This window comes from Dermochelys coriacea, chromosome 1, assembly GCF_009764565.3.
Source record: "Dermochelys coriacea isolate rDerCor1 chromosome 1, rDerCor1.pri.v4, whole genome shotgun sequence".
In the NCBI taxonomy this organism is placed as follows: Eukaryota; Metazoa; Chordata; order Testudines; family Dermochelyidae; genus Dermochelys; species Dermochelys coriacea.
The window spans coordinates 244,831,904-244,856,555 of NC_050068.2; the positions used below are offsets into that span (position 1 = coordinate 244,831,904).

A 24,652-nucleotide genomic window follows, 5' to 3' on the forward strand; every position below is an offset into this window, starting at 1 on the left:
TGTGGGGCCCAAAGCCAAAGGGCTTCGGCCCTGGGTTGTGGGGCTCAGGCTACAGTCCCCTACCCTGCGGCTGAAGCCCTTGGGCTTTGGCCCCTCCATCCAGGGCAGCGGGGCCTAGATTTTGGCCTCTGCTCCTGGGGTCATGTCGTAATTTTTGTTGTCAGAAGGGGGTCACGGTGCAATGAAGTTTGAGAACCCCTGCACGAAAGTAGATGGCTTTTTTAGTCTTAATGATTCTAAAGATGAATGAATATGGAGAAATTACAGCTGTGATCTAGACTATTTTGTGAAGAGCACATCCCACAACCCGTATTCTACTTTAGAGAGAGTTGTGATTGAAAGGGTGCTGATCTTTTGGTATTTTGTTATTAGAACAACATTTCTCAAACTAGGAGTCCCAATCCAAAAGGCGGTCACAAGGCTATTGTAGGGGAGCTCATGAGATCACACAAAATATTGCCAGAGAGAGCTGGGGGCGGGGGGAGGGGAAGAGGGAGAAATGGGGACAGCAGCCTCCACTTTATGGCCACCCAACTCAGAAGGCAGCACTGCCAACAGCAGCTGCACAGAAATAAGAGTGGCAATACTAGGAGTATGTTCGTATGAGCATGTACAGTAATTTGCTATCACTTTGGGGGATGGAGGATTGGTCACGACCTGAATTATTTTCAAAGGGGGAGGGGGCAGCAAAAAAAGTTTGAGAACCTCTGTATTAGAAAGTATGGGTTTTTTATATTAAGTTTCACTTAGTCTTAGTGTCTTCTATTGTTGATAGCACAAGATACTGGGAGGCACAAGAATGGAAGATTAAATGCCTGCTCTGAGGGTTCCAGAAATAGCTGGTTAGAGAAACAAGCGATTGGTGCTAGGTTCACAATTCATGTGACCGATAAACATGAAGGAGACTTGCTATTACTATCATCTTGCTGCCTTTCACGAGACAGAACATGAGGTTCCGGTGCCACAGTATCAACAGAAATAAGCCGTTGGATAGATAGCCGACCTGCAAATTAGAACGGTTTTTAATCAAGACAGACATTCCTACTGTCCTTCTGTAAGGCAGGAGCATGCTGAGTTTTAGCAACAGTTAAAAAGCTTTCTATAAATAAAAACACATTTGAAAGTAATTTCTTTAGCATCCTAATAGCTTTAGGGATACATTTCCTAAGTGATACGGTGGAATTCAGCTGCACAAATTCCCCAAACAGGTGCTGCATGGCTAAATCCCTGTGCAGGACTTTGAGGTGAAAAAGTGTGCCCTGTGAACTTAAAGAATTAAAAAAAAAAAAAAAAGCAGTCTCCAGTACACAGCACATTATGGAGGGATACATCCCCAAAGACTCCATTCGGGACTGTGTCTATTAACATCTCCCCATTTGATTCTTGTGCCCTTCATCCCACCCAAAGCAGAATTTGTGATTCAGTCTGTCCAAAACTGGCTCCTTATGAGAGTAGATGGAGGGGGAGTGCTGCCACACACAACTAGGCCCAGGAACTCAGCCTTTGTACCCAGTGCTGCTCCCGAGAGTGGCTGCCTGTCAGCTTAACCAAGCAACACCAAAAGCTGTTCAAAGTCAGGAAGAGAGACAGAGACCACAAAAATCTGAAACTCATTCTAAAATTCCAACATTTCATGAAATAGAGTCAGGGAGGGAAGGAGGGCGGCATGGGCTTACTCTCACTACACCTTTCGTGTTTAAAAAAAAGCTTCAGTAGCCAAAACAGTGATACTGCTAAGTACTGCTTTCACTTCAACAAGCTGCTCATCACTCTCTCAAATGGCTGAGAATTAATTTGTTTAAAAGGTCTTCATTCTCTCCATTGTACCCTTGAATTTTATTTTTTGAAGTTGAACATTAGCAGCTCTGGACATACCTGCTTCTTTTAAAGTGCTGCATTTCTGGTATATAGATGTCCGCAGTGCAGGAGCCCTTACGTTATACAGTCTAATTTTCTCAATTCTGGAGTCAAACACCCGCAGAAAAGGGTCCTTCTCTTCCCACTGGGACATAATCTTATTATCTATGAAGGTTGCAAACATCTGGGTTTCAATGAAGTGTGAGAGGAATGGCAGGTAAGGCTCAGGCTGGTCCGACAGAAAAGAAGCCTGCAATAAGGGACAGTTAATTAGTGCCATATCCTTATTTTTTGTCTTGACACTTGTTAAACAAACCCCTCCTATATTATAGAACAGAGACAGAAAAGACTTACTAGATCATGTATCCAAAGGTTCCCAAACATACTCACAGGGTGGATCCTGACATCTTTCTGATAGCTACAGCAATTGCTTGTGTGGAGAAGTATTTAGTGTACTATACCGTCTTTCAGTGCAATTTAGCATCTGGAAACAGGAAGAGCCAGCATCACACGACATCTCATCTCCCTCTGGACCACTATCAAGTGCATACAATTTGGGAACCTCAGATATCCTTTGTCTCCTTGTCAGCACACTATTGTGTTTATAAAGATAATTAGCATCCACCTAACTACCTGCATCTATTAGAGGCAAGGAAACAACTGTTTGACACATGGATGAAGGTTAGGTGAAGCTCCTGAATGCATTTATGCAATCTCAGGTTGTAAGGAAAGAGAAGACACGTAGGCTGAGGTTTTTAAACCTGACGAAGGGAATTATCTACACAACTTCCGTTAAAATTGAGCTGTGTGGCTAAATCCTTTACTCAGGTTTGAAAATCTTCACCTGACAAGCCACCGAAATGGACAGCATCGGTAGAAATGCTAGAGAAATTAGCCTAGTAAAACAAGCACTTTTTTGAGGGAGGAGTGGAACAGGCTACCCTCATGTCAAATACTGATAAACTAAAGACCATATTAGAGGCAGCATTTCTACTTTTTGTCAAACCTGACAAAGTCATTTTTGTTTTTTCTCTGATGTTAATCCTCCTAGTGTCATATTTAGCATAAGATTTGGATATAAAAAACAAAGCTGACGCTATAGGAGCACTACTGCTTCCTTTAAAAAGCCACACTGAAATCAACGGATGTGACCAGTCATTCTGTGTTTCTTTTACTAACATGTCAGATTTTCCTCATCGGCTCCCCAACCTCTCATAGCCTACTTTTCATTCTTCACAAAGCTAAAGTTACAATGCTAGGTTTCTGACATCACATCTCTTTCCATAGTTTGATATTAGAGAAAAAAAAACTGTCAGTTTCACTGCAAAGCCACGTAAGAAAAAAGGAAGTCTAGATGGAAAGCAAGGGAAGTATTGCTTTAAAGAAAGTGTCACTATAAAAGGATTTATATTTTAAGTTGTCTGAATGCACCTACTCCCACAGTACGCGAGTGCTTTTATATCACTACGTTTTGAACAAAGTCACAGGTAATGCTCCATCAACTGCTTAGCCACCAGCTAGAATTATATTTGCATGTGCAGGCCAGACCCTCAGCTGATAGCTCCACTGACTTCAATGGAATTATGCCGATTTACACCAACTGAGGTTCTGACCCTGTATATCAAAAGGCACAGGACTCTGGAGTGGATGAGAGATGAATAAATAACTAAAATGTAGCTATTTCACTCAATAGCAGTCAGCTAAACCAAAAGGCTTCTGGTTGTTTTTACTTTGTCAAAGTTTTGCATCTGTTCCCTGTTTGTCAGCCATGACTCCATATCCTGTGCAGCTTGAATGGCAAAGGCCTCATAATCCGCGAACATCTGAGTGAAGCGGTTGGCAAAGACCTCACGAAGCTGCACATTTAGTTTATAGTCCCTCAGCTCCTCTTCTTCACACTGCAGTTTTATGTCCCTTTCCTTCTCTGCCATAGGAGCTGTGATGGTCATTTTTTCTACCGCCACTCCTGTCCTCTTTGCTAGAGCATGCAGACGGGCGATGGTTTCATTGCCTTTCAGCAACTCATACATGTTGATCGTGTTGCTGGGTATATTTCCATTCTTCTTGTCATTGACCAAGTCATTAAGGACAAGATTCTTGAGTTTGGTGGCACTCTCACTACAGTGCAGGTTACCCTCCGGAGGGATTCCAAACTGAAGGAGAACCTCAGAGATTTCCTGAATAAACTCCAGTTTGTTCGGGAACTGAGGGAATTCCTCTGGCAGCTCTATGAAATGATTGTCAATATCCACAAAGCACAAGTTAGCCTGAAAGACCAAAAAAATTAAAAAAAAATTACATATACATTTTTGAAAATGGGAAATTGGCTCCAAATTTATTTCTCAACCTCTAGAATATAATCCCAGATCTTAGTTTGTGTTTTCCAACCTGATTTTTAAATGAACTAACAAAAAACCCCAAAAAACCGTATCAAGAATGAGGAATTATTCCCACGTCACCAGCTGGTGATATCTACTCTTACTATATTTATTGGGTTGAGTGCTAGACAAGAACAGCAGCCATACAGGAAAGTGACTTAGGGAGTCCACTAGCGGATGGCCTTACTGAAATAAATCTAGGACTTACTGATGGCAATACTAAAAAATGTGTGACTTTATAAATCAAGGAGGTAGACTGCACCACCTTCGATCCATGTGGAGTGGGGGACAGGGTGAGCATAGTCTCCTATGTGGAAAAGGGCTTGGGGAATGTGTGGTACAAAGGGGACACCTCCCCTCACCCTGCCACCCAGACACTGCTAGAAGGTCCCCCCGACAGGGTCTATGAAAGAGGCGGGGGGGAAAAGGGGAAATCACATTGCTCCCTCTGCCCACATGAACATTAGCCACAAGAGTCAACATAGCTCCAGGCATTAATAACTTCTCTGAGGATTCTCCCTGGCAGCCACTTCACCCAGGGGAGCCTCTGGAGCTATGCTACCAAGAAGTGGGGGTGGGGAGAGGATCCTGCTGGGATCAGAGCCACAATGTGGGAGTACAGCGCCTCCACACACACCCTTGGGGATCTGCCATATTTTAATGGCAGCATTCCCACTGAGAAACAAAATTTGGCTCCCAATGTGTCATGCAGGGAAATTTCCATGAGGATTTCCTCATGGAGATTTTCTGTTTCCCTCACACAACTTTTAAAAACACAGGGATGTCTACATTAGTAGACACTATTTCAGAGGCTTCATAGGGAGAAAATCCTATATATAATTAGTTACATTGCAAGTGCATCCTAAGGAATAATGGCACAATGAAAACAGTAACTGATGTTTTTCTCCTGAACTGCAGCTTGCATCTGAAATTCACTGCCTATGAGTTCACTGTGCTGATTAAAGCAAGTGCTAAAACAAACCAGTTTCTCAAGGGTACTGTGTTCTAAAATGTTTCAGCCTGACGTAAAAATCTATAGAACAAGAGACCTACATATTCACAGGGTAACAGAAACATGTCCTTGTTAGGCTTTGAACTGATATTTAATTGGTTACCAGGACTCCTTCGGTTTCTCTAGTGCATCCTAAATATCCACTCCATTTCTAACAAAATTAGATTATATATTATTATAGGCTAATTCCCAGACCAGGTTAAGGAAATTAACTTTTCTTCCCATTTTCTGAAGAGTTAATTTTCAGCAGGACAACATTCAATGCAAAAACAACGAAGCAAACCAAAAATAAAACCAAACCCCTACAGTTATTTCAGAAAATATTCTTTAATTTCAAGGACATTTCTGACATTAATTACACATGAATCCTTTCTGTGATATAAAAATGCACTGGTTAAAATAGAAAACTGTGATGATAATGCACTATAATAAAGTTGGAACACATGCAGATAAAATTATTGCTCAGTATAAAGCGCAATCTGCTTTTCTTAACACATTATATTTATGAAACAGTTAATGACCCGCAGTAGCACAATTCTTTCTATGCTCTTAGCTCAAAGACGGTCTTATCTATCAATATTGCATTTCAAAGGCTTTTTAATTTCAGCTCTGCATAAGATTTACAAAATTTTAAAATGAGATTTGGGTTCAGAAATCCCTTAAGGTGTCCTGCTCACTTTCCTCTTCAAAAAACATCTGACGATTAAAGTAAATGGAGGGAGATTATTAACTTTAAGGCAGCATGATGGCCAGTTGCTAGAATTTTATCTATAATGCACAAATGGTTTATATTTAGACCAAGGGCTTGAAAAGCTGTCCCTTGGCCTGAACAATAAAGGAATGCTAAAGTGAACAGTATTTCATGATCACTCATGTGTTAAGAGGATTTTCTGCTTGCTTTTTTTTTTTTTTTTTTTTTTAAAGCAGCATGAAGTCCAGATTCAAAACCTTTTCTATTAAATTCAGGGTTCTTCTCCCCATAATTGTTATGACATTCTGTATCAACCATGTACTATAACCACTTTTCAAACGAGATTAACCATTGCCCACATATAGACTGGGAAAACATAATAAAAGCATCAAAAAATAAATACCCTTTAATATAGTACTTCTCCAGAATATGTGGTGCATATTTAGAAAAAAAAGAAGAAATAGCTCTACAACTGTTTTGTTCGGAGTATCTGTTTTTGGCACTCAATATCTTTTATAACTGCTGGCATTTCCAACTATTAAGTTGATTAACAGTTAGTTTTTCCTCCCAAATATTACCTTCCCTATATTGGAGGCATTTAACTTGGCATAAAATTAGTATTACCAAGCGACTACATTAAGATGTAATTTTTAAAATTTATCTGGTAACTAAAGAGAGCACAATAATTATGCTGTATTAACATAACCTTTTTGAAAAGCATGGCTAGATAACTTCTTCGTGTTTAAAACACAGTAAATTTCACATAGTTAGGACACTTCATTCAAGAGAAGGCTTATTGACAACAACCTTATTGTCATATGCAAAGAATCAGTCACTTCTTCCTAACACTGAACACTGGGATCTTTATTATAAAGTAATAGTATCCCAGCACCATTTCTCTGTCTCCGGTTCAGAATTTCTGCCTAGACTATTTCCCAGCCCCATTCCTGCCCGGTTTCTTACTGAAGTACTTATCCTCAAGCACTTAAGGAACCATCTCTTTGTCACATAGAATCATAGAAGATTAGGGTTGGAAGAGACCTCAGGAGGTCATCCAATCCCCTGCTCAAAGCAGGACCAACACTAACTAAATGATGCCAGCCAGGGCTTTGTCAAGCCAGGCCTTAAAAACCTCTAAGGATGGAGATTCCACCACCTCCCTAGGTAACCCATTCCAGTGCTTCGCCACGCTCCTAGTGAAATAGTGTTTCCTAATATCCAAACTAGACCTCCCCCACTGCAACTTGAGATCATTGCTTCTTGTTCTTTCATCTGCCACCACTGAGAACAGTCTAGCTCCATCCCCGTTGGAACTCCATAGACATGGGACAATGGCACTGTGTTGACTAGGTGTTATAGCCAGGGGCAGCAGGTTTGTATAATTTTTGGTGGTGCCCAGAATGTGTCCAAGTCATGCCCCCCCACACCTCCCTAAGGGTCTGGGAGGAAGTTTGGGTGTGGGAGGGGGGAGATGTCGAGCACTGGGAGGGCATTGGGGTGTGGGGTCTGGGCTGGGACAGGAGGATTGGGTGTGGGAGATGTGCTCTGGGAGGGACTTTGGGTGAGGGGTCTGGGCTGGGGTGCAGGGGGTGAGGGATCTGACTTTGAGGCACCGGCTCTGGGGTGGGGCAGGACAGGAGATGAGGAGCTTGGGGTACTGACAGGCTGCCCCGGGGCTAGGGCTAGAGAGGACTTCCCCCCCCCGCAACCCTCTCCCCCACTGCTGCTGCCCCTGACTGTAGCTTCATTGGGGGTGGGGGGATGGGGCTGCCCCTTGCCCAGGGTGGGGCAGGACTGGTGACTGCAGGCAGGGGGCACAGGGTGTCAGAACACTCACCCAAGCTCCAGGTTCAGGAAGCCCCCTCACCTCCCCTGTGGCGGGTAGGTGCTGGAGGGGGAGGGGGCTGCCATTACATGTGTCTTCCTCCCCTGCTGCCCCACAGTGTAGCCTCACGGGGGGGGGGGGGGAGAAGAGAGCTGCCCCTTGCCCCATGGCTGCGGGCTGGAGGGGAGAGGGGGGCAGGATCACAGGGTCAGACACTCAAGGAAGCCACAGCAGCTGCTCAGGTGAGTGAGGTTCAGAGGTATCCCGTCTGGAAACCTCCTCGGCATTGCCTCCCGGTAGATGCCAGGGGAGGGGAGGGCTGCCAATCGTGTGCACCTCCTCCCCTCCTCCGGTGCAGCAGCAACCAGCTGCCTCAGCCTGCTCTTGTGCTGTAGCCTAGCCTTAGGCAGCAGCAGCCGGCGGCGCAGGCAAGGGAGAGCAGTGCAAAGCGGCGCCTGCTTTTAATCAGGCAGGGATGCTACAGGGCCAGGGGAGGCGCGCTGGGGTAGGGGCAGCAGGGAGGGGCCGGGGGAGAGACCTGGCTCCAAACATTGGTGGAGCTGGGCCCCCGGCCCTGAATATTGCTGGAGCCCAGGCACCACGGGCCCATGCAACTCGCTACCCCGGTTACAGCAACACAAATAAGTCTTTAGAAAAATGTATTTATTGTGAAGGGAAATCCATAAAAAGCCTACTGACAGTTCAGAAGACAGGCTCTTTAACCTAGCACCATTCACTTCTTGATCACCGCCTCTAATATGGCTCAACCTAGTAATAACCCAAAGTCACTACCATTACGATGGATGTCCAGTGGCTTATTTGAAATGAATGTAGTCCAATTCTTACTCCGACACTCCATCCCTACCATCACTGTCAATGAAGAACTCACTAGCCAGCAGTCTCAGAGGGGCCAGGGACTGAGCAAGTGGAGACTCAACTACCCTCTCACTGTCAGAGAAGGCACACTGATAAGAAACCGTGGGGGAGGCGGAGGGTGGGAGTGGTGTGCAAGTTTGCACTTTCCACAATGTATTGCATAGAGAGATCTTCCGTCTACAGAGGTGTAACTCGAGCACCTATAATAGTTACTAAAGTCACGTAAATGTTTTAAAAGTACTCAGACATGCGCTCATGCAGAGACCTTAGCTAAAAATATAAACTTTAAATATAAAACTCATTTAAGGCCAGGCAGGTGATCTAGTGGCAGACGCAGCCTCAATTCCCAAAAGCTCATCCATGGACAGGTAGGGTCTGGGAGTACATCAGAAACAGCTAGGATATGCCATCTAGTGGGGGGGGGGGAAGTGCACATAAAGGCTCTGTACCACTTAACAGCAATCCTTGCATCAATTCCAGTGCATTGTCCCTAAAAGGAATTCCATCAAGGATTGTGACTTTGATAAAGAGTTACAGGGGTGGCACGTGAAGCAGAGAAGATGAGGAACCTTCTGAGCTTCAGAGGTACAAAAGTCCTTTTCCATACTCTCTCCATACCCACAAGCTGGTGGAGAAAAGATTGTCAGAACATTCTTTTCCATTGTGGTCACTGACTTTTTACTTTAGTAAATCTGTCTCTCTAGAGAAGCAAAGACAAGAGTTTGGTACTTAAAAGGATTAACAGCAATTGTTGAAGTCAGGCCCACATGGACTAGTACTTATTGTGTCGGCTTTTCCATAGCATCTCTTAATTTTGTCCTGCAAGATTGCAGCCTAGAGGCTCTCCTAAGCTGAGACTTACCTGTGCCAAAGTTATTTTGGGCATTTGTTTATGTTGTGGCAGCTTTCCAGTGGGGACTAGCGTGAATAATGATTAAATATTTTAAGTTCGATTAGTAAAACACAAAGGTTGACAATTCCATGCAGTAATTACCTCTTGAGGAAGTTCTAGTTTGGAACGGTCAGTTCCCTCTTTGGACTGAAGACCCATCAGGTAAGGGACAGGAGCATCAAGAAAATGCAGGAGAGATGCAGGAAGGATGGGAACATATACATGTTGCCATTGAAATGGGAACAGCAGTGAGGTGATCCCCTCTGCTACTGTCATCAGACGCTGATAATCTAAAGAGAAAGAAAAAAGGCATTCAAGTATCTCTTGGCTTTAAGATTTGAAATCAGTTTTCTGGAGATGGGAGCTATAAAGCAATGTAAGTATAGTTTGCAATACTACAGATTTGATTTTAAATAAAACACACTCTTTAAAATGTTGCAATAAAAATACACATTTAAAAAAAATATTATCCCAGCAAGCAATGGTTGCACACAGAACACTGATATTTTAAATAAATCTGTTCCACTGTGACCTGAATCAAAACCAGTTCACTAAAGGACTGCTCATCATAGTTAGGGTGACCAGATAGCAACTGAAAAAACGGGACAGGGTGTGTGTGTGGGGGGGAAGGAAATAGGCGCCTATATAAGAAAAAGTCCCAAAAAACTGGACTGTCCCTTTAAAAACAAGACACCTGGTCACCCTAATCATAATACAGCAGAAAAAAAAAAAGATTTGGTCCAGTTCAATCACAGCATAATCTTTGTGCAGGGGTCATGAGGAAAAAGGAACAGACAGTACGGAAAAAATGCTGTCAGATCCTTTTCCACAACTGCTTAAGTTTTTCAAGCATTTTCCAAGAGAGAAATCTAGATCACGCATTAACAGTAGCTTCCAGATGATAAAAACAGTTGCTGGGCTGAGTTAAGTAAAATCCTAGCGGATAAAACTCTGAGAATTAAAATTTCAGAAAAACATTCCGTTCATGCAGCACACCTATGTTCTGTTCCTTTTCCAAATTCATAAGTCAGAGTAGAGAGATTTTAGTTCTGTGTATAGTTACTGTCCATATAGACATGTTTGTGCACTAATACAAGTAAAATTTCATTTTACATCACCAATCCATGACCACATTTAAAAAATAAAGCTGGTAACTATTTCAACTTCAATAGCAAGTTATTTTTTTCTTTAATATTCAAACAAAGTGATTAATTTAATGCCACTAGATATCCATTATATAAATGGGACAATCTAAGCTGCGCAATGTAGTAAAAAGTGTATGTTGATATCAAAGGGTTTACCACGTTTATGGAAAATCTTCACCTGCAAAATTGTCCATTACCAATATAGGCAAATGGCCATTGACTCATGAGAGCCATTCAACTATATTTAACAGGCTTATTGCTCCTCCCCCAGATTGCAGCAACTTCCAAATAAATAAATACTTTGTATTTCTATAGATTTTTCCTTATAACAACATGGAAACACATGACAAAACTTAATTAAGAATCATGTCTTCTCATAAGGAAACAATAGGCAACTAAAAATCTTTTCAAGTGTATAGTCAAAAAAGCCTGTAGCTACCAGCCTCAAATTTGTGCCAGGCTCAGTTAATTTCTTATCTCTTATCTCTCTACTTCACAGAAAAAGAATTTTCACACCTCACTTAGTCATGTGTAAAACCTCTCCTACAGTCCCACTGACTGACCATGGGCAGTCCATCACTCTGGTCAACACCATTTGGTAAATAAGCCAACCACTGAAAAGTATCACAATGATGTCAGAAACTTTAGCACCCTGAGACTGCATTGGTTTCGGGAGCTCACTAGCATGATATGCATGAATAAGCATGGAAATACAATCCGAAACTTCATAATGTTTTCTACCTCTTGTTGACATCTGTGGAAAAATAGCCTTGGTTTATTGAAGCTCACCTGGCTGGCAAAAGCATATTTTCATTCCGTAATGCTAAGAGTCAGAATGTCTTAAAGTATTTATTAGCTTGAGTCTCAAAATTGTGTCTCAAAACCATACCTACCAACACTTCAAAGTAAAAGTTTGGAGCTGGCATATTTATAAGCACCTATTTGTGAGTGTCTACCTATAGAAAGATGTATATTGGTATGTCTTGAGTATATTTTCCTCTATTCCCAGTGTCTATTGTGTTAAGCAGCATTTAAAACAGTAACTTTTAACATTTAGTCTACTAATAAAACTCAGTCAAGCCTCTTGATAAATCACAAGAAGTCTTCTATACCAAGGGCAGTATTATGCAGGCACATCATACATTTATTAATAATCATACAAGTTTTAGAAGTCAAATTTAAGGGATGTAGAAAACGCCAATCTTTTATATAAAAAGACTTGGTTACGTCTAAGCTACGGAACCTGTGAACAAGCTTGGCAGGCTTGATAGGTGAAATGACAGGCCTTCTCAGGAAGAGTGCCACTGTCTCCAGTCTGGGAGTGTGGGGGAAGGGCAGATTCAGGGATTTGGGTTGTCTTCTGTTGCTGGTGTATAGCTGTCTTACAGACTTGCAGCTGCTCCACTGGACAGACTTTGTACGCAACTAATTGGGAGGGAAAGTGTTGTTTAAATAAAACAAAGAGGTGACCCGGTAACTAGCCTAACCATTACCAGAGTTAGCAACATTTTCCAGTGAGTAGCAGCATGAAGAAAAAAAACGAAAGTGTCCCATCAGCAAAACACAGGCCTGGTGGATGGAAGGGAACATTCACAGATTCCTCTGGGAAATTGTTCTCTTGGTATTTCTTGAATTAAAAGATAAATATTTTATACAGATTTGTGTTTGATGTAAAATTTGTTTTACCCAGCAAGTGTGTCAGTTATTTTAGTGAACTTTCTTAATCTTTTTAAAAAGGAAAATAGTATTTTCTTTAATAGTACTAAAAGCTATATCCTAGATGAAATGATTTTCAAGTAAGTCACTTGGTCGTTCAAAACAAGAACTAGATAAGGTCCACCAATGGCTATTAACCAGGATGGGCAAGGATGGTGTTCCTAGCCTCTGTTTGCCAGAAGCTGGGAATGGGCAACAGGGGATGGATCTTTTGATGATTACCTGTTCTGTTCTCCTCATAGGATCATAGAATATCAGGGTTGGAAGGGACCTCAGGAGGTCATCTAGTCCAACCCCCTTGCTCAAAGCAGGACCAATCCCCAATTTTTGCCCCAGATACCTAAATGGCACCCTCAAGGATTGAACTCACAACCCTGAGTTTAGCAAGCCAATGCTCAAATCACTGAGCTACTGTTCATTCCCTCTGGGGAACCAGGCATTGGCCACAGTCGGAAGACAGGATACCAGGCTAAATGGACCTTTGGTCTGACCTAATATGGCCGTTCTTATGCTTGCACAAGATTAATAAATGTTCGACCACAGAGGCAGTATACTGAGAACCAAGATCTCTTTTAGGGAACAGTTTTACACACAAGTTAGTTCTTCAGACTTATTTCCCCAAGCTTAAAAAAACATACACAAATAGATTTAATCTTTGAGAAGCAATTACTCAAATCCTTCTAAAAACAACTTGGGAAACATTCAAAATTACAGTAAGCAGAAACAGCCTGAGCTAAAAGAAGTTAATCTTTGTTTTATTCATGTTCTCATGTTTAAATCCCTTGGAAGGCAAATGTACAAAATGGATTGCCTAGGTTTCTGCAGAGCCCACAATTTAATTCATCTCTCTCCAGCAGAGATCTCACGCCAGTAGCATTTTGTTACTGATCCTTGGGAAATTATAGCAACTATCACAGAATGTTATTTCCTTGGAAACTGTTGGAAGCCCATACATTCAAAATACTATTGCCTCTCTGTAGTCACAAGTGAAAGTAAAATTAAAGTCTTGAGACAAATCTTATTTATTTTGCATAAAGTCTTGTATTATAAAATATACGTTACACTGTGTGTCTCTAGTCCAGTAGCTAGAAGAGTTGTGTTGCCAACTCACAATTTCCCCCCCCCCCAAGTCTTGTGGTATTTGGTGTGCTTCTTAAAGCCCCAGCTCCTGAAGGCATGTGAATATAAGAATCTCAGCTTTAATTTTTTTTAATTTAAAATCAAAGTTTCTAGTCCTCAGGGTTGTGGAGAACAGCTTAAAAATGTGACTCAAGCACAAATTTAAATGTTAAAACAACAGAAGGTACATAAAAGAATTATTTTAAGTCTCATGATTTTGGTGGATCTTACTTATGATATTTAAAATGATTGGGGTTGGCAACACTGAAAGTGTTAATTGTGCATCCAATGAAGAGAGCTTTAACTCACGAAAGCTTATGCTCTAATAAATTTGTTAGTCTCCAAGGTGCCACAAGTACTCCTTTTCTTTTTACGGATACAGACTAACACGGCTGCTCCTCTGTGAGTTGCTTTGTTCCTAATGACTAGAAGTGCCTGGGAATAGCAAGTTACATTGTTACAATTAGGAGTACTTGTGGCACCTTAGAGACTAACAAATTCATCTGGGCATAAACTTTCATGGGCTAAAACCCACTTCATCAGATGCATGGAGTGGAAAATACAGTAGGCAGGTATACAAACAGTACATGAAAAGATGGGAGTTGCCTTACTGGGGGGGGTGTCAGTGCTAACGAAACAATTCAATTGAAGTGGAAGTGGGCTATTCTCAACAGTAGAATACCAAGGGAGGGAAAAAATCACTTTTGTAGTGGTAATGAGGCCAATGTAATTAGGGTAGCCCGTTTCAAACAGTTGACAAGAAGTTATCAGTAACAGTAGGGGGAAATTAGTTTTTGTAGTGACCCATCCACTACCAGTCTTTATTCAGGCCTAATTTGATGGTGTCCAGTTTGCAAATTAATTCCACTTCTGCAGTTTCTCGTTGGAGTCCGTTTTTGAAGTTTTTTGTTGAAGAATTGTCACTTTTAATTCTGTTAATGAGTGTCCAGGGAGACTGAAATGTTCTCTGATTGGTTTTTGAATGTTATAATTCTTAACATCTGATTTCAGCTACCACTCTGAAATTGTTACAATTGGTGCCCTAGCCTTCACTTGTGTTTAAATCTGGATTCAGAGTATAACAGAGGAGCAGCATGATAGCAAACATAGAGCTGCACTTGTTTCTAAGATGATTAAGCTGATATATCAGGTTTCAACTTTTAATAATTTGTGTGCGTGTCCAATACAAAATTAAGTGTTCTATTAAATCCTTTGTCCTCCTGCCGCAGCTACTACTGGTCTCTGCCAGATACTGGGTGCATCTCTGGTGGGCTCTCAGGCCCTCCACCCCTGTCTTCCAGCTCATAAACCTCCCTTCTGCAGCTAGCTCCCAAGCTGTTGCCTTCTTCACCTGTAGTGCTTGTTCTTATGCTGTGCCCTTCTGACCTAAGTTTGTACTACTTCCCTTTCCTGAACTCTGGAGGCAATGGTCTTCTCTGCTCTTAGGTTAACTGGGGGATTACAGTGCCCAGTAATCAACTATGTAGGTTCCCTACAACATTACTTAACTGTCCAAAGCTCCTTTTTCAGGCTCAAGTTTTCAGGGCTTCCTTGTAACTGAAGTGAATTGAATTGACCTTTTGGCAAAAAAACAAAAACAAAAAAAAGGTTCAGACATTTTTGAGGACAGTGGGAGGGGGAAAAGATCAGTTTGTTTTAAAGGTATATAGCAGCAGCTTTACTTCTGAAATGTTTGGGGGCCGAAAGGTAAATTCTGACATACCAATAACCTCCCTGAGAAATGCATTTAGGTGTTCCAGTGAAAACTGATTTTGAGTTGACAGTCATGTCCTCTTGATAATTGCACCACATGCACATGAAGTATATTTGGCACTGGATTCTCTGGATGAGCTTGTGAAGTTTGCAGATGAAAGAAAGCATGCATATGCGCACAGTGTGGCTTAATTTTTTTGCACAGTGAAAGCATTGGTAAGTGCATAGGTCTGCATGACACTGCACTGTAACTGCTTATTTCTTAAGAAGACACCAACAAGGCAAGAGCTTCTTTCAAGATAAAAGTGTCACAGGAGTTTACTGGTTTCAGAGTAGCAGCCGTGTTAGTCTGTATTCGCAAAAAGAAAAGGAGTACTTGTGGCACCTTAGAGACTGGAGAGAAGCTTTCTCTGCTAGATCTCAGGAGCTTAGTACAATAGAGGTTCAGTGGTATTTAGTTAAACAAAAAAGAAATCTCATTTTCTTTTTAAAGAACTCTTGGAAATATGAAAAAACTGTTATAAAAAGTCAAACATACCAAAATGTAAGCTGCTCATTAGCCTCAACTCTGCACCTTTAGAAATGTGAATTATGATGCAGTATAATTACACAATTGCTTCATTTGTCAAACAAAACATATACTGTACAGCTTCCCCACCACCACACTGTCTAATGTAGACAATTCTTGACAAAGAGAACAAAGTTGGGTCAAGGATCTCTCAGACTTTTCTGGGAATGGGGATGGGAGGGGAGGGGGAGACAAAAAATATTTCATTGCAGATGCTCCATCAGAAAATTCAAAAATTGTTTGTATTTCATCTTTTCCAACTATTTAAGGTGACTGTCACCTTTCCCCTTCTGGTATACTTAAAAGCCATTTTGTCAATGGTGTCACTAATGAATGTTTATTAACTTTCACTTTGTCTATGACAAGGGCAGTATTTTCAGACTTGATACGTGAAGTTCAGCATCTATATCCATATTCAGGCAGCCTCCTCCCCGCCCACCCAAACATGGCCCAATTTTCAGAGGTGCTGATCAACTGGAGTTCTCACTGACTTTAGTGGCTGTTGTGGATATTCAGCATCTTCAAAAAAAAATACTACACCTATTTAGATGCCCAACTTTAGTCATTCTTATTTGAAAACCTGCCCCAACTTTTCTCCCCAAAAGTATGCATTTTAATTTAGAGCCAGATCAACTAAGGTTGCAAATAGGCACCTAGTACAACTTACAAAATCAAAGAATAGAATAGAATAGAATAGAATAGAATATCAGGGTTGGAAAGGACCTCAGGAGGTCATCTAGTCCAACCCCCTGCTCAAAGCAGAATCAATCCCCAATTTCTGCCCAGATCCTTAAATGGCCCCCTCAAGGATTGAACTCACAACCCTGGGTTCAGCAGGCCAATGCTCAAACCACTGAGCTCTCCCCCCCACAAAGCAGGTGAGGCACCCAATTACCATTGAAAGTAAATCACATTATGAGTCCATCTGCATCATAGGCACCTAAATACTTTGTAAATCTGGGCCCTCGTCAGCAGCCCTGTAGTATACAAGAAGCAGTGCTCCAGCATTAAGCCTTGCAGCCTACGTACTGTGAACTAGACATTTCTGAAACCTGTATCAAAGTGCTTGTACAGCCAATAGGAAGTGTTGAACCTTCTCACCTGAAAAACCTAACTCCCAAAAGCTCATTAAAACATTACAAGTAGACAGGATATGTGCAAGATGCCTGACAGCTTTGCCAACGTATTTAACCTGCACCAGCCCTTTGGTGGCTTCTGCTTGAGACACCTTGGGACTGCACTCAACTACATCCTCATGAAAGTAATTACTTTGAGAAGCCAGTAGGCCCATAAGGAGACAACTTCATTTCTACTTATAACCCCCAGACAAATTTCAAAGTTTGGCCTCAAAGGTTAGAACATCAACGTCTTAATAAAATTTGTCACATCAAAAAAAAAAATGCGAGTTTTGTGCAAGACGTATTACCTAATGTAAATTTTCTTCAGAAGGGAGGGTTAGTTTTGTGCTGTCTTGCAAGCTGATCAAGGGCAGTTTAAAGATGACAATTAAATCAATTCTATCACTAGCTGTCATGAATATGATGCATAATTAAACAAATGACACTCAGAATGCCTAGAGGAAACAATTACTTAGCCCTTTCACTAGCAAAGCCTTATTTATTTTTATTACACTGTGTCTCACTAATCCCCTGAAACTGAATAGTTCACAGAAGTTTCAGCACTGCAGTTGTTCAGGAATAGTCTGATTGGATCAGACACAAATCCAGAAAGATAGCCTACCTTGTGAATACAGAAGAATCTGCATCTCCAGGAGTACACATGTAAAAACTTGGACAAGGTTTTCCAATCCCAGCAGCTCAAAGGCTTCTCTAAGAGGGTAGTCAGACAGTGGAAGTTCACTGGGTCCAGGTCTCTGGCAAATGATAGGTTCATAAACCCCATAGAACTTCAGTGACCTCCCTGGGGGCGGAAGGGGCACTTCATAGATAATGTTATGGATATAGCTCTCCAGTGGTAAAGGTGGGGGTTGCTGAGAGGTAACTGCCTTGTAAAGCTGAATAAGGAACTTCTTGCAGGCCTGCATGAAGGGCAAAGGAGTGATGAGACATATACATTTGGATACGTATAATGTGTCTCTGTTGATGTCATACGAGTTGTACTGCTGGAGCTTGGCCAGGGAAGTGGCATCTCCTTCATCAATGCTGCTTGCAAGTGAGTCCATGCTGCAAGAAGATGAGGCATAGACGCTGCTGTATTGCTCTGCATTGTGCATTTGGTAAAGCGTTTGCATGGCTGTGCAAATTTGCTTGCTTGTGACCTCCTCATAGAAAGTGAGCACAAATCCATAAGTACGAGAACCATCTTCTCTGGTAATTATAAATGAGTGGAACTGCGGGTCTCTGTTGTCAGTCTGGGTCCTGAAAGACAGCCCTTTAGGCATACACAGCTGTGTAAGAAAAAGATATGAATAAATTTCAGATTTTGTATTTTTTGCTTCCATGAGCAGATCAGGCAATGAAAAAAATAAAAAACTGTATATATGCCAATTATTCTAATTAATTAATTTATTAACAGTTTAGATTAAAAGATGTACTCTTAAAATAAATTTAAAAATGAACAGTCTGGCCTCATACCCAAAAAAATGTTGCTTAAAGAAAGATCTTTTTAGACTTGGTTTTATTTTACCAACTCAGAAGCACCACTTCACATAATTATTTTTAATAATTAATAATACATCACATGTATTTAAGCATCACAAACGCCTTCAGTTTTTGCTTTCAGTGAGATATCACTTCTAATTTGCTGAAATGCACAATGAAAATGGGCAAAAAAAAATCACATACCATCAAAACCAAGTTTAGCCGTGTTAGTCTGTATTCACAAAAAGAAAAGGAGTACTTGTGGCACCTTAGAGTCTAACAAATTTATTTGAGCATAAGCTTTCATGAGCTACAGCTCACTTCATTGGATGCAATGTTAGTAGGCTGGTTAATGCATGGGGTAATAAATGGCCTGGAGTCAATAAAAGGATTTCATTCAATTGATGGGCGTTCCTGACAAACCATGAAATTGCTGCTCAAGCTACTTTTTGAACAGCAGCCACATATTAACTGAAAAGGTTTGCAATTTTGTTATTGAAGTGTTAAATGTCTGTCACTACAGCTATATTCAAATTCTCTGTGAAAGGAGGAGTAAAATCCCTATTTCATGTTTTAATATTGAATTTAGTCTCCATAATACATATTCTGTAACTTTTACTGGATTAGTCTCTGCTCCAAACTATGTTAAATTCTGAAAACTGGGCTTCGACATTGGAGACACTGGGCATAGCTTTATTAAGTCTCACCACAGGGTGTTTAGACTACAGCTGTCTGACCCTTATGTATCCCCCTGCCCACGTCTTTCTCTGAAATCCTCCAGTAGGGGACCTTCCCCCACAATCAAAAACGATTAAACTTCATTATCTTTTGCATGCCCTACAGCACACAGTAAACCAACACTTCAACTCAGTGGTTGCAAAACAGAGTACCAACATAGTGCCAACACACTGCAAATATTAGGCTTGGAACTAGGGTGACTAGATGTCCCGATTTTATAGAGACAGTCCCGATATTTAGAACTTTTTCTTATATAGGCTCCTATAACCCCCTCCACCCCCTGTCCCAATTTTTCACACTTGCTGTCTGGTCACCCTACTTGGAACAGGATAGGAGGAAAGGGAGCAGAAGATAAAGGAGAGGGGTGGGACAGGAAGATTTGCAATGAGCGAACAGCTCACCAGGGAACTATTAAATTGCAGAACCCTATAGATAAACCAAAAGGGTGGGGCCAAGTGTTAGCATTAATCCAAAAGAAAAGTCGTAAACATGTTATGGTCTTGTGCACAGGGATATTATATTCAGACAACCACCCTGAAAGTCAATAGCATACACTCATCCAGGTTCATCATATGGATCACAAAGCAGAGTCTAAATCCTAAAGAAAGGTTCTTGAAGAGAAGAATTCACATTCAACTCTAAAATAGGCTTGAGTGAACTAGAAGAACTGTGGAAGACTCTCTCAAGGCAGGACCTGAACAATTGCCTTGTTTTTTCTTTTTTTTTTTTTTTTTTTAAACCAGAGGATTCAGCAGTCTTGAGCTGCCTACCTCCTGACTGCGTCTTTCTGAGCGGGAATTAAAACAACTAATTATACAGTAGATCCTCAGTGTTACAACCCCCCGCCCCAGGGAATAGAGATTGTTCTTAACTCTGAACAAAATATTCTGGTTGTTCTTTCAAAAGTTTACAACTGGGGCTATTGATTAATGGCAGTTGACTCACACGATTAACTCAAAAAAATTAATCACAATCGCAGTTTTAATTGCGCACTGAAACAATAGAATACAATTGAAATTTATTAAATATTTTGGATATTTTTCTGGATTTTCATATATATTGTATTCTGTGTTGTAACTGAAATCAAAGTATATATTTCTGATTACAAATATTTGCACTGTAAAAATGATAAACAAAATAAATAGTATTTTCAATTCGCCTCATACAAGTACTGTAGTGCAATCTCTGTCGTGAAAGTGCAATTTACAAATGAAGATTTTTTGTTACATAATTACACTCAAAAACAAGACAATGTAAAACTTCAGAGCCTACAAGTCCACTCTGTCCTACTTCTTGTTCAGCCAATCGCTAAGACAAACAAGTTTGTTTACATTTACAGGAGATAATGCCGACTGCTTCTTATTTACAATGTCACCAGAAAGTGAGAACAGGCATTAGATGGTTTCTATGCAACATCACCCAATCAACAAGGTCCAGCTGACAGATGGATGTGTCAGTGCTATGGGAGTACACCCTTATGACTAGTGTATCAGAGACAAGTCACCACAAGATAGAGGGAAACTGTCTAGCAAAAGCTTTGCTCCTCACTATTCCTTTCAAAGCATAGTTTTTGCAAGTACATGAACAGGCTGTAACCATGTAATTATTTCAATTTACATTTACAAAAACTTTCAATAAAAGTACTTTGTTTAAAGATCTGCCAACGACATGTGAACAGAATAGATAACGGCAGACAACTTTACAACTTTACTTTCTTCTCTGGGAGACTAACGTCATCTTCATTGCAGGTCTGTACAAAAATGGAAGAATCTAAAATTAAAGAACGTGTTCTTGGTTTTCAAATAATTCTGCCATCTGTATAAGTATTTTTAATGTACCCATTGTTGCCAAAATAATTTAGATGCGATTCTGCCTTTTATTCTGTTTTTCTTTTTCCTATTAGGGATACTTACATTAAGGCCCCAGTTAAGCAAGGTACTTTAGCACATGTGTAACTTTAAACATGCCAGGAGGCCCACTGTCTTCAGTGGAGCTATACATATTTGTTAGTTGTAAGAAATACAACTCCTATTTTTGGGCCCAGTTCAGCAACGTACTTAAGTTTTTACGGTCTTCTGTACTTAAAACTTCAGCCTGAAAACCACCAGATTGTAACATGAAAACTGGATGCTGAGGAAGTGCTAGAAAAGATTATGACTTTAGGTGGGATAAACCCAGGAAGCACTAAATATGGAAAAAACTAAGGGTATTTACTATTTGAATGCAAGTAATGTCTTTACTATTCAATACAGCAGTGTTTCCCAAACTTGGGATGCCGCTTGTTCAGGGAAAGCCTCTGGCGGGCCGGGCCGGTTTGTTTACCTGCCGCATCTGCAGGTTCGGCCCGTTGCGGCTCCCACTGGCCGCGGTTCGTCGCTACAGGCCTGCGCTGCTTCCCACAGCCCCCATTGGCCTGCGGCAGCGAACCACAGCCAGTGGGAGCCGCGATCGGCCGAACCTGTGGATGCGGCAGGGCCCGGCCTGCCAGGGCTTTCCCTGAACAAGTGGTGTCCCAAGTTTGGGAAACCCTGCAAACATAGGAAAGGAAATTTGATCTAAAGAGAGAATGGTATAGTTTTGGAGTTTTTTGCTTTTATTTTGTTAAATGATTTTCATAAAGAATTTGTAATTCCTTAAGCATATAGCAATAACAGAATACTTTCAGATTAACCTTCAAAGACTTGTGCATTTTCTCCTCTAAGGAAATTGCCTTTGCAGCTTATATAAAAGCAGACAGAGGCAAAGGATGACAAAACAGGAGAGATCAAGAAGGCCAATAATTGGCTCAGGTGATTAGGAGGAGGAAAAATATGACTAAGTGACATTTTAGAACAAAATAATGAAAGGTTTTCAAGGGATAAGGTGAAAGTGAGTACTCCTAATATTTGTAAATATTGCTACTTTTGTCAGAACATATAATGTGTGGTAAATGTGCTCTGAAATGACTTTTTCCCCCAGAAGATTTTGTTTCATACAATTATTTTGTTTTAGCCAGGCTCTTATAAGGAGATAGAATAAAAATTATGTAGGCGGATAAAATTTTTGTACGCTAATACCATCACAGCTTTCTCATGAATACCCATTATATTCTGATATATTTTTCATTGCCTTTTCTTGCATGTTTTGCTTACTCAGAGATGAACATTGTCAACCTCTCCTCTAAATTGGCTGGCAGAAGTGGCCTATGCAGTAGCTTAGGTATTACCATATTAAACTGTCGCGACTCCTTCAATCTAATGCAGATGCAAGATATGGAATAGACCTATTGTAACTACTGCACTGTTCCCATTGCTCTGCATTTAGGAGCTGAGCAGATACTGAAATCTACATACAGTACACAAGATGTCTAATGTAGCATTATCAGTCTCATGTCTGTCTGTATCTGCTTAGTTGCTACCGTGGTATCAGTGTTGACAACTACTGTGATTTTATCATGAATCTTGCACACTTGGTATTTTTTTAAACCCCAGCACCTGGAAACAGCTCGAGCTAATCCCCAGAGTACCAGGAGGTGGCGCCAGGACAGTGGTGAGTGGTGCGCCCTGTGACAAGATGCCATTGAAAATTCTCACATTCTGTTGGCTGCAACACTCCTACCTTACAGCCTTTTAGTAAGGGTTCCTCCCCTTCACTTGGCTGACTTATGCCATTTCACTATATTTCTCTACCTTTATCAAGAATTTGCTTCTTACCTTTTTTTAAATAAAATAATATTTGCATGTAGTCCATCTGGAAAGTCAGTTATTTTTATGATGTTAGATTTCTCTTTTAGACTTTTCCCTCCTGCTAATATGTCATGTGAATGAATACGTTTCCTTCCGACGGTTTACTACACTGTACAGCAGACTACTTTCATCACATACTAATCATCTTGGATACTAGTTTAAAATTAGTCTCTCCCTCTCAAAGGTTCTATTTCACTCTTGTTTTTACAGAAATTTTCAATAGATTTTTGAGATCTCCTTCCTCCATGGCACGTCAATTAGCATAGTTAATGAGCCCATCTAGTCCCAACAACACTGTAAACCACTAAAAGAAAAGGAGTACTTGTGGCACCTTAGAGACTAACAAATTTATTAGAGCATAAGCTTTCGTGAGCTACAGCTCACTTCATCGGATGCATTTGGTGGAAAAAACAGAGGAGAGATTTATATACACACACACAGAGAACATGAAACAATGGGTTTATCATACACACTGTAAGGAGAGTGATCACTTAAGATAAGCCATCACCAACAGCAGGGGGGGGGAAGGAGGAAAACCTTTCATGGTGACAAGCAGGTAGGCTAATTCCAGCAGTTAACAAGAATATCAGAGGAACAGTGGGGGGTGGGGTGGGAGGGAGAAATACCATGGGGAAATAGTTTTACTTTGTGTAATGACTCATCCATTCCCAGTCTCTATTCAAGCCTAAGTTAATTGTATCCAGTTTGCAAATTAATTCCAATTCAGCAGTCTCTCGTTGGAGTCTGTTTTTGAAGCTTTTTTGTTGAAGTATAGCCACTCTTAGGTCTGTGATCGAGTGACCAGAGAGATTGAAGTGTTCTCCAACTGGTTTTTGAATGTTATAATTCTTGACGTCTGATTTGTGTCCATTCATTCTTTTACGTAGAGACTGTCCAGTTTGGCCAATGTACATGGCAGAGGGGCATTGCTGGCACATGATGGCATATATCACATTGGTAGATGCGCAGGTGAACGAGCCTCTGATAGTGTGGCTGATGTGATTAGGCCCTATGATGGTATCCCCTGAATAGATATGTGGACAGAGTTGGCCACGGGCTTTGTTGCAAGGATAGGTTCCTGGGTTAGTGGTTCTGTTGTGTGGTGTGTGGTTGCTGGTGAGTATTTGCTTCAGATTCAGGAGATCACTCTCCTTACAGTGTGTATGATAAACCCATTGTTTCATGTTCTCTGTGTGTGTGTATATAAATCTCTCCTCTGTTTTTTCCACCAAATGCATCCGATGAAGTGAGCTGTAGCTCACGAAAGCTTATGCTCTAATAAATTTGTTAGTCTCTAAGGTGCCACAAGTACTCCTTTTCTTTTTGCGAATACAGACTAACACGGCTGCTACTCTGAAAACTGTAAACCACTGTAGCTCAACAAGAACATAACAGCCATAGTGAGCCAGACCAATGGTCCATATAGCCCAGTATCCTGTCTTCTGACAGTGGCTGATATCAGAGCTTCAGGGGGAGTGAGCAGAACAGGGCAATTCGAGGGATCCACCTGTATTCCCCACCCAGCTTCTGGCAGAGGTTTAGGGTCTCTCTCGGCATGGGGTTACATCACTGACCATGTTGGCTAATAGCCATTGATGGACCCATCCTCCATGAATTTATCCAGTTCTTTTTTGAACCCAGTTATACTTTTGCCATGGGATGTTGTGATGCCAATGAGTTCCACAGGGTAATTGTACACTGAGAGAAAAAGTACTCTTGTTTTTATTAAACTTCATGCCTGTTAACTACATCAGGTGACCCCTGGTTTTTGTGAAAGTGCAAACAATTTTCTACTCA

At 41.0% G+C, this 24,652-nt stretch overlaps 1 protein-coding gene across 3 annotated transcripts in view; it reads right to left on the bottom strand.

Annotated features, from left to right (window-relative positions):
* DENND5B (DENN domain containing 5B) overlaps window positions 1–24,652 on the bottom strand; it is a 171,831-nt gene that overhangs the window by 61,633 nt on the left and 85,546 nt on the right. For all 3 annotated transcript variants that reach the window (XM_038381459.2, XM_038381450.2, XM_038381468.2), the window contains 4 exons: window positions 17,533–18,199; window positions 9,634–9,821; window positions 3,588–4,124; window positions 1,876–2,107 (listed from right to left, as the gene is read on the bottom strand). In XM_038381459.2, the coding sequence (XP_038237387.1) occupies window positions 1,876–2,107; window positions 3,588–4,124; window positions 9,634–9,821; window positions 17,533–18,199 (1,624 nt within the window). The remainder of the gene's footprint in view (window positions 1–1,875; window positions 2,108–3,587; window positions 4,125–9,633; window positions 9,822–17,532; window positions 18,200–24,652) is intronic.